At 46.7% G+C, this 11069-nt stretch overlaps 1 protein-coding gene across 1 annotated transcript in view; it reads left to right on the forward strand.

Moving 5' to 3' along the window:
• LOC126504349 (diacylglycerol kinase gamma-like) overlaps nucleotides 1-10531 on the forward strand; it is a 70403-nt gene extending 59872 nt beyond the window's left edge. Inside the window, exons 4-6 of the mRNA XM_050146647.1 lie at nucleotides 4879-5044; nucleotides 5575-5628; nucleotides 10344-10531. Of these exons, the coding sequence (XP_050002604.1) occupies nucleotides 4879-5044; nucleotides 5575-5628; nucleotides 10344-10531 (408 nt within the window). The remainder of the gene's footprint in view (nucleotides 1-4878; nucleotides 5045-5574; nucleotides 5629-10343) is intronic.
• Nucleotides 10532-11069: the final 538 nt, after the last annotated feature.

Genomic DNA, 11069 nt, shown 5'->3' on the forward strand with positions numbered 1-11069 from the left:
TTCTGTCCTCATCCTGTGGCACTCAGCACTGCTGACCACATATTACAGTCATTCCAGCACCTGTGCCTGTATAGGCTGAACACTGAGCCTCTGCCTGACTCAGAGTGATCCATTGGTGACCAGCACCGCAGCAGGCCATCCCTTTGATGGACTGGCAGGGAAGTCAGCAGCTATTCGAATATCTATCAGGAAATATTTTGGAGAGTGGTTCAGGAGACAGAAATGAAATGAGCCATTCTCATTCTCACCCAGGAGCTCTGAAGGGAGTCCGAGAATGTGTAGCAGCTTACGGTCTTTATCCAGAACGGCATCCGCGGGTTTCACACGGCAGGAACCAAGTCAGATTAGAGAGATCCAGGCGCAGGAAATTCCAAGGGGTTTCAGGCAGAAAAGCAGAGCTAGGATTTTAACAGCTGAAGAAAGCAGTGGGCTATGGAGCTTGCTCAGGAAAGAAAAGGGGGGCTGTGGGAACAGGATGCATAGTTGCGCCTTAACAGATAACAAGAAAAAATGGCAGATGGACTGAGGGTTTGAAGTGGCTCCACGTCTAGGCTGTAGTGGATTACAGAGAAGATTCTGAGTCCCAAAGGTCCCAGAAAGCACATAAGGCTGACTAACTGGACTGTAGCAACATTGTTTCTATATTAATAATATATATTTAAGCTTCTATCTGTATTCCCTGGGGTTCACTAGAGTTTCTTTTCTGTATGTGTGTTATCTCGTATAATACAGGAGATCAGTCGTGCACAAGCGGCTCTCAACTCTCCCATGGGCAATTAGACACCAAGGAAAATTTTTAAGTAGGAAATCAGTCTTCTCAGGGTTGTGCTTCAGGAAAATCAGCCTGACAAGGCTGGGTACAACAGATGAGAGGAGTGACCGAAGGAAGCGGGAGCAAGAATGCCTTCAAGAGGTGTTGTATGGGCTGGAGGGATGGCTCAGCAGTTTAGAGACTTGCTGTTACAGAAGACCCAGGTTTTATTCCCAGTTTCCGCATGGCGATTCATAACCATCTGTAGCTCATAGCTCTAGTTCCAGGAGGTCCGATGCCTTCGTATAACCTCCCTAAGTACCAGGCATGCATGCAATGCACATGTGTACACACAGACAAAACACTCATGCACAGAAAATAAAATATTTTTTTTATAAATTACGAAATAGAGGCATTGCAATGGTCTAGCTAAAAATCACATGAAACTGAAGTCAGACTCTGGTGATGATGGTACGAGAGGGAATGGAACTAGAAAGGAGGTGTGTTAGGTGCTGTAAAAGGACTAGTCCTGCAAAACCAAGAGAGAAGAACCACTTCCAGGTTACTGAGGGGTCAAAGCTGACTTTGGGATATTGCCATTGGCTTTAGCAGAAATGGCAGTTAGGACTAGGATCCTAACTAAAGAGGATGCCAGAGAGGTTTCGAGAGCTTCTGGCTGAAGGTAACACTGAAGCTGGACGAGCGTCCCACGCCTGAGACCAAGGGTGGGGATCTGACTGAGTGGCATGGTCACGCCCACTCCCGTATGTATCCCCAGAGGACTCCATATATAACACAAAGGGACTCCCACACCCAGGCTTGTTGTTACACTATTTATAACAGTCAGAGACTAGGACTAGCCTAGATGTCCATCAACAGAAGAATGGTAATAAAAATGTTGCATATGCGCACAATAGAATCTTACTCAACTATAAAGAAAAATGATGTTATGAAATCTGTAGGAAAATGGATGGACCTGGAAAACATTATGTTATGTAAAGCAACACAAGCTCACAAAGACAAATTCCACGGTCCCTCTGATACGCAAATCCAAACTTAAGTGTTTGTTTGTATAGAAATAAGGGATTTTAGATTGGTTTAGACTATGAAACATGATCGCAGACCATGAGAGGGGAAAAAGAGCTGATGAGAAAGACAGTAGAGAAAAGCAAAAGGAGTCACGTGACATGAGAGGAGGGGGTGGAAGTACACACAGGAAGAATGGGGGACAATGGGAGAACAAAGAAGAAAGAAAAACAAAAACAATTTCATTTGAAAAATGCTAGGTGTGATGGTTCACACCTTTAATCCTAGCACTCAGGAGACAGAGGCAGGTGGATCTCTGAGTTCGAAGCCGGCCTGATCTACAGAGTGAGTTCCAGGACAGTCAGGGCTACACAGAGAAACTCTGTCTCAAAAAAGGAAGAAAGAAAGAAAGAAAGATTTTTACATGCTAGAAACCAAATAAAAAATAAGTTTATGCAGACATATCAGCCCCCTGCTTTTCTAGACACTAGTTATCTCCCTGGTGGTTGGTTTTGGGGACTTCATACTGGTGGCTTGGCACTTCTCAAACTGATCTTTTCCAGTCACCTTTAAGCTTTGTTGTTTTGTCTGTTTGTTCCCCACTGCTAATTTGTTTAGCTAAACCTTTTGTTTGGTTTGGTGACAGAGTCTCTCTATGTAGCCCTGGCTGTCTTGGAACTCACTATGTAGACCAGGCTGGCCTTGAGCCCAGCTGTGTCTTCCTCCCAAGGGCTGGGATTAAAGGTGTGAACCCCCACAGCCTGCCATTAAACTTTCTTTTTAAGACCTTCTTTTTCAGAAACACTTCATTCTGATCGTTTCCATCTGGTGCTAGCTTAAAACTGTCACACTGTCATATAAATCAGTACTTGTCAGTTAAAATCATGCAAAGGATAAGGCAAAGGAACTTTCGACATCAAAGAAAGAATTGCAACGTCATTAGCAAAGATTCAGTTGAACCAAAATAGGGAATAAGAAGCATCAAAATAAAATCTCAGCGTGCAAAGTAGCTTCAAGAAGAGAAGGGAAAATTCTCCAGGGAGCTGAGATGAGAACCTTACCAAAGAGACAAATACACTTAAGACCTCCATGGAAGCAGGCTCCACAGCAAGAGGTAGGAACCCCAACAGACTGGAGGTCAAGGGGAAAGGAAGGCCAGTGTGGTCTCTTTGGAGAAATTAAAGGGGAAGGAGAAGACTCCCTTGGAATGTGTTCACAGGTAGCAGACAAGCAAGACTCCATCAGAGACAGTGAGGGCAGGAGCACGGAGGGTGGCACATGGGTAACGCTGGAAAGGGAATGAAATCACTCTGTCGCTGTGTCCAGGAAAAGAGCAGAAGAGACAATCTGAGGTAATGATACTGCAGAGACAGAGAGAGGCAGAAAGAGAATCAGAGACTTGGGACAGAAAAGGGACACAGAAAGCAGAATAGCGGGCACAAAAAAAAAAATGTCAATCAACCGTGGGCTGGGTTCTTTTAAGCTGAAAATTAAATAAATGAGGAAGTAAGTGGTCTGTGTCCAACCGCATCAGGCTTCTTCCACAGTGCAAAAGAGATCCCTAGGACAGCCCTGGACGTAGCAGAGTTTTGGTTGAGAGTTCCCAGCGGAACCCACACCTGACTCTACACATTCAAGTCAGCTCCTGATTCCAGGAAGGCTTGCTGAATTCCCAGAACGTGAAAGGGGTTACATGCTTATCAGCATTTTTCAGAGAGCACCAAGGAGGTTTCCAGAAAGGGATGCTATTGTCCTGGCTGTTGTTATTCAAAGGCCAGCACAGCAGCAGTTGGGGCAGCGCTTCTTCTGCAAATGGTTTCCAGGAGTATCTGTGACTTGATGAAGCTCCAGCGCCAGGGATGAGAGCACAAGCCAGGGATGACTCACAGCAAACTGTCATTGTTGTTAGTGAGTGCTTGCTGAGGGCTGCGGCTCTCTCTGGCATGGCTACTCGAAGCCAGGGACCCAGATGCCAGGCAGTATCGAGATGGTCGCAACAGGGACAGGATCTTCTGTCCTTAGCTTCCTGTTTTTCTGGATGGCTAAAGCCTTCACAATAGCATGTTTTGGGACACAGCTGAGCCAAACACACACAATTCCTTCTCATCTTGGGATCTGTCTAGAGAAGGTGAACATTATGAAAACACTGTGGGGTGATGGAACCTGGCCTTCCTTCCCCAACCTCTCCTACTTCCGAGGCCTGAACTCAAGAATCACAGAGGTGTTAGAACCTTTCTTTCCATGCTATTTTCTTCTGCATTCTTCTTCATCGTCACCAGAATTTCAAAGCAGTGACAGAGTCCTTGCTCCATAGACCCATGACCTTCACATGAGCCTAGGCAAAGGCAGATAGATTCCCGGCGCTCTCCATTTGTGAACCCCACTTTTTAGACATGCTATTGGGATTCCTTTGAGAAAGCCATACTTACACACAATGCGCCTTCAATGTATTCAGCACCTGCCCCTCTCACCCCTTTCCAGCCTCAGTAGCCTCTTCTCATTGATGACCCACCAAGCCCAGCTTTGCTGCCCACATACGCATGTGTGTAGGACCATCCACTGAAGCATGGTAAACCTACCAGGGACCACACCCTTGATGAGACTTTACTCTTTCCCACAAGTCGATAACTCTCCATCACTCCTCCGTTAGCTGGGAGGATGCCTAAGTCCACCTCCTCTCCATGGTGGAGCGCTAACTGGCTTGATCCGCTCCGGGGCTTGTGCAGGTGACCCCAGCTGCTGAGAGAATGAGGGTAGCAGTCCTGAAACATCTGAAAAGCGTTGTTGCACTCGGGTCCACCCTTACCATCTGTTTACCCCTTCGTTCATAGCAGTCTCTGAGCCTGGGGAGTATATCACCCCTCATTTTAATCCCAATTGAGACCAAACCAGGCCTTCTTCGTGCCTGGTGGTCAGCCACCATGTTACCTCTGTCTGTGTCCCATCCCTTCCCCTGTCCCTCTGTCTCCTGGAGTTTTCATTCCTGCCCCCCACCTACTCCTTCACTTCCGTGGCTCACACGCCATCGCCCTCGTCCCTTTCCTCCTCCATCCTGTTCCCTTCCCTCCCTCTATTGACTTCTCTCTTCTTGCCCTTCTCAGCCCATTAGCTATGATGTCTTCAAGCTGTTCATGAGGGCATACCTGGAAGTGGACCTTCCTCTGCCACTGAGTACACACCTCTTCCTGGCCTTCAGCCAGAAGCCCAGACAGGAGACACCTGACCACCCAAAGGAGGGGGCCAGCAGTAGTGAGCCCAATGTATCAGGTACAAGGACCAGCTTTCCCCAAGATGGGAGGATGCTGAGCATCTGTAACCCCTGGCCCACAGGCATAGGCAGCACACTAGCCGGGAACCTGAGCCTAGGAAGTGGGAGGGAGACCAAGGGTCAGGGACTCCTCCCTTTTAGACCCTCAGAGCCTCTGTCTGGTTAGTCCTTCGGCAAGTGGAATAAAAAGGGGGTGAATCTATCACTCAGAGTCAGAGGATAGGATGGGTCAAAAGGGGAACACAAACTAACACATGGTAGAAAAAATAAGAGCCTCCCAAGAAGGCTTTTGTCCATGGTTAGAGACATTCAGCACAAGTCCCAGCTAGAACTAACCAGGGACTGTCAGAGGAGGGGAAGTCATGGCCACTGTCTTAATGGAGTTTCAGAGAGCATGAGCCAAGCTGAGAATTAGTGTAGGACACAAACACAACCTCCCTGAACCAGAGCCCCTGGGATGGTCCCCTACATGCCCCCTAAGGGTCTGGAAAGCATGAACTGGTCTTTATGTCTTCTTCTTCTTCCCTAGATTGTAATGCAGATAACGCTGCCAAAGCAGATGAGGCCTGCGCTCCTGACACTGGTAAGACATTGGGACGTGAGGTTTGGGGGGTGTCTTAGTTAGGGTGCCTATTGCTGTGTAGAGACACCATGGCGGCGGCAGCTCTTATAAAGGAAAACATTTAATTGGGGCTGGCTTATATAGTCCACAATCATCATAGTGAGAAGCAAGGCAGCATGCAGGCAGAAGGTGCAGAACAAGTGAAGCATGGTTAATAAAAACTCAGGGTCAGTAACAGGGTTCAACCTGAAGATCTGAAAAGCAAAACAGCCAGCAACTGGCTCTGACCTCAACCTCAGTCTGAAATGACAATCCTGCCTCAGATCAGAATGAGTCTGTATGTTGAGAGCTCTCTCCCTCCCATTTTATAATCTTTTCTAGGATTGGGATTAAAGGCATGCTCCACTGTGATTAAAAGCATGCACCACCTGTTTTCTGTGGCAACTAGTGTGGCTCCTGGGATTACAGGTGCATGTCATTGTGGTTACTGGGATTAAAGGTGTGTTACCATAACCTGGTCTGTAAGGCTGACCAGTGGGACTGTTTTACTCTCAGATGTTCAGGCAGCCTTTATTTATTAAAAGACAATTGAAATGCCACTATAAAGAAGGAACTGGGAGTTCTACATCTTGATCCGCAGGCAGCAGAAGACTGCATCCCACATTGAGTGTAGCTTGAGCATATGAAACCTCAAAGTCCACCCCCACAGCAATACACTTCCTCCAACAAGACCACACCTCCGCATAGTGCCACTCCTGTGATTCTATGGAGCCATTCCTACTCAAACCACCACAGAGGAGGAGGAACAAGATGGCCAGCTGGCTTTTTACCCACACAGTGGAGGGATTCTAAGGCTCACTGAAGGTTCTCACCTCCCTGGTCCCGGAACAGAACAGGTCAAGGCTGGAGACAGGTTGCCAGATGTTCACTTCTGACAAGTTGCTGCTAGAGATGAGGAGGAGCCTTCACAGGGAGCATGGGAGTGGGTGGGAGTCTGAGTGCCAAGACCTGGCCCTCAGGCAGAAGTATAACTTATTTTATCTCTACCAATGGGCAGCTGGAGTGGGTAGGGCAAGTGTGTAAGAGTATGTCCTGCTGGGCCAACAAACAACGCTCATGAGGGCCTGGAGCGATGCCCCAGCAGTCAAGAGCACTGGCTGCTCTTGCAAAGGACTCAGGTGGGAATCCCAGGGCCCAGGTAGCAGCTCACAATGGTCTGTGACTTTCAGATGCCCTCTTCTTGCCTCCATAGGCACCAGGCATGCAAGTGGTACACAGACATACATGCATTAAAAATGTCCATACATATAAAATTAAATTAAATTTTAATTTTAAAACAGAAATATCTGTGTCGATTTTTTAACAAGTTGGAGAGTTTCTAATAATTACCAAAAGATGCCAGAGGAAACTGGTTTTGAAGATCTGGTTTTTAGGTACCTGCTTACTTCATTTTCCTCTGACCTTCAGATTTATACACAAAGGAGCCAAGGAAACCGTTGTGGGGCTAGGGATACAATCCAGACCTGTGCAACCTCAATTTCCTTCTCTCTTTCTGTACAGAATGAGGTAGCGAAGGTGCCGGGTAGGTCGCTCCTCGCAAAAGTGCCATTTTAGTTAGTTCCTGATGGAGCTGCTGTAGCACATATGGTCTGTTGACCCGCCTCTCGTACAGCAGATCTGGAATCTTCCCTGACACGTTTATCAGTGAGAAGCCTTTCTCTATGTGATTGACAAACCCAGGTACTGGAAGAGGTAACACTCACCATCCGTGACATTTACTTTCATGTCCAATAAAAATGTCCTGGTCACTCCCCATCTTAACTAGATCAAGAGATAGAACATATTGGCTAAGAATCTGGACTGCATTCCCAGCTCAGACACTATCTAGCAGAGAGCTGTGAGAGTGTTTGAGCAATATCTGTGTTGCTGTCCCCTCTGTAAAGCGGGAGGATAGTGAGTATCGTTATGCAGGTTGAACGAGTTAGCAGCTGTTCAAAGGCTCAGAACAGTTCCTGACCCACAGTAAATCTACAATAATATCAGGAGTAAACCCCACCCTAGATGAACGTTCTCTACTTAGATCATTACAATCAGCCAGACTATCCTTGAGGCCACAGCTTCTGTCTCCTGGCAGGCCAACTTGGCGTGTTGTTCCGATGGGAAGTCATTTGGGGACCATGCACTGTGATCCTAAGGTTTCAAATGCAAAGGCTCGGATCCTGTTTGCTGTACAGGATCGTACTGTTGAGACAGTTTATACACACACAAGCATGAAGTCCAGCTCTTGGGAGGAACACTGAGGAGAAAGACTGCGGTTCCATCGTATTTTTAAATGTGTGTCAGATGAAGTAGCTACAAGGTAGGACAGCTGAAAGAGACCAGAGACAGTTTCAGCGGAGCCTGGGAGGAAAGCCTCTTCACGTGGATATTAGCTATAATCCTGATCTCTCTCTGTTCCTGTACCAAGAGAGAAGCCAGAACCAGTATAGGGCTTTCAGTGTTTGGTAGAAGCATTGGTAAGTCAGTTAGTTGGGGTTTGTCGTGTTGTTTTGAAATTCACTATGGAGCTGGGTGCTGTGATGTTTATATATGCTGGTAGTCCCAACTTCTCAGGAAGTGGAGGTGAGAGGATCACTTGAGCCCATGAGTTCAAGGCCAGCCTAGGCCACTCGGAGACTCCACCTAAAAAGAAAAGCGAGGGGCCACAGAGGTTAAGAGCACTTGCTGATCTTCTAGGGGACATGAGTTCACTTCCACCCCCCTCCTCAGGTGGCTGAAACCTGGCTTTAAGGGATCAGAGGCCAGAACAGGAACACACACTCATGAGCACATAGCTCCCACCCCCCCCACACACACACTATACATAATTGAAAATAATAAAAGTCAATCTTTTTTTAGGAGGCAGGAGAAAAGAGGGTGAGACCAGAGGGAGAAGAGAAAAGTAACCCTACACACGGAACTCAGAACATACTCTGGAAAGAGAAGGCTACGGAGGCAGCTCGTGGCGCTGCAAAGAGCAAGCAGGAAGGGAACCGGGCCTTCCTGGTGCCTTCAGTGATAGCCATAGGGAAAGACAACTCAAAGTTGTCTCATTCACTCCTGCTGGCCCCCATCAGCTATGCTAGTCCAGGGCCCGGCGGGGAGATGAACTGAATGCACAAGCGAGTCTTACATCTTACACAGAGTGACAGATGATCAAATCCTGGCACAAAGCATCCGCCCAGCAAGAAGGAAGGAGAAGGTTTTTAAACTTCCAACAAGGAGGCATGCTGCCACTGCCCCAACTTCTTTTACCCAGGCACTGGGCATGTCCAGAGAAATCTTCAGGTTGCATTTCATGCCCTAAGGCCCAAAACAATCTAACAGGGTTTGCTTCAATGGATGAGGAGACAGTATCCAAGAACACACAGAAGGGAGGTCATGTGATCTGAGGGCAGCTGGACAGTGACATAGTGGAGATGGACATTCCCGGCTCACTCACAGTAACCCTATCATTCTGATTCTCGGTGACTTGCCATGCGCTGTTCATCTGCTTACGGTAAAGGAAAACATCAAGCCCTATGGGCTAAACCATGAAAAGGCAATTATCTGAAGTGCGATTCAGCGAGTTTTTTTTTTCAACTGAAGATTTAAAAAGTAATCCATTTCCTGCTAGGTTCCCTTCAATAGATGGCTTAATTAATGCCCCTGTTTACAAAATAATAATAAATTAAATAAATAAATAAATAAATAAAAATAAGAATTAGGACCAGGCAGAAGCTTCACAGAGAACCCCTTCCTTCAATAGGCAAGCCCTGGGCTCACTTGCAATCTGGCCATCTCTGGAAAACCCTAGACTTTTCTTGTCCAAGTAGACGCCATAAAATGCTAGATCCTGACTGACATAGCCTCCACCAATCACACCTTTCTGTTCTCAGATGTAGCCCAGCCCATCTCAAGTCATTGCTTCCCAGAGCAAGGCAGAAGAAAGAGTCATTGCGCAGAGTGCAGGCATTGACTCCAAGTCCTCCGGAGTCCCTGTCATGGTGCCAGTTCACAATACGAAAAGGAAGAGTTCTGGTTCTTGGGGTTTTGTTTGGTTTCTCAATCTGTTGAGATTTTTCAGGAACCCACAATGTTGAATCTCTAAAGGAAATACCCTGCTTTTTCCGCCTTTCCAGTTATAAAAGTAGTATACTCGGTGGTGAGATCCTTCCTCACTACATCACAGTGAGGGACATGTGTCCAAATCCTTTGTTCAGACCCATGGGATACACCATTCCAAGAGTGACTGCTACCGTGGGCTGTGGGTGATAATGACAGGTCGAGGCAGGACCACTGTTATGACAAATGCAGAACTCTTCGTGGCATGTTGATCATGGAGGTAGCTATGTACCAAATTGTCTACAGGGTGTATGAACTAAATCTCTGTACCTTCTCCTAGTTTTGCTATAAATCTAAACTGCTCTTTAATAATTTTCATCTTTAAAAAGGAAAATTGAACTCAACCATATTTGCAGTTAAATGCCTATGATTTCATAGTTTTTCCCCAATAGGTTTCTTACATGGTTGCGATCAGGCTATATATAATTTTAAAGTTAGGATCGCTTTCTGTATAGTCACAAACATTCCTGTCACTCAAGACTTGGGGTGAACCTCAGTTTTGATGCAATGACCTCTTTTGAGAGGTTCAAACAAGAACAGGTTGAATCTAGCGCAAGCCCAGTGCTAGAGTCCCCAGAGTCTCCCTTCTGCAGCACTGCCCAGCTGGACGTCAACAGGTACTGCAGAGACAGTGGGTGATGGCCGAGTAGGCAGGTGCAGCCTGCTCTCGGTGAAGGATCACCAGGGCGGGCGCTGGATGAGAGCGGATGACTGGAGGATTGGGAGTTTCCTGTGTGGGAGCATGAGAAGGAAGGATGCTAATGGGATCATCGGTGTCTAGAACCTCCCGGCAGGAGTAAACTAAACCTTATTGTGAACCAGAACTGTGACTCATGATCCGCCCAGAACTCTAATGACTGACCATCTTCAGGAAGAAGTAATACTCTTACATAGCTCAGCTGAACCGTAGCTGGCATAAATAACACACGTTTAAAGTATAAAATCGAAAACTTCTAAAGTATGCGTGCACCTATAGAAGCCAGTAGGACACCAAGAGAATGAGTGCATCCACCATCCAGCATGAACTCCTCTCTCCAGCCCTGCCCCACCCCAAGCAACCTGTGATCTGCCTTCTGTCGCCATGACTATCGCTGCACCATCTGCACTCTGTGTGAACAGAACCGTGCACTGTTTCCTTTCTTAGCTCTTATATCTGTTTTTTCCAACATGATCAGTTTGATATTTAACTGTGTATATTAATCGTCAACATATTTTGTTTGTTAATTAATAGTCTAACATATAGAGTTTCTACAATTAGTTCACTTGTTGGAACAGGGACGTTTGGTTAGTTTCCAGTTTGGGATTATTGCAAACAAACT

The sequence above is a fragment of the Alexandromys fortis genome, unplaced genomic scaffold (assembly GCF_014885135.2).
Source record: "Alexandromys fortis isolate MF-2015 unplaced genomic scaffold, M_Fortis_MF-2015_v1.1 scaffold_56, whole genome shotgun sequence".
In the NCBI taxonomy this organism is placed as follows: Eukaryota; Metazoa; Chordata; class Mammalia; order Rodentia; family Cricetidae; genus Alexandromys; species Alexandromys fortis.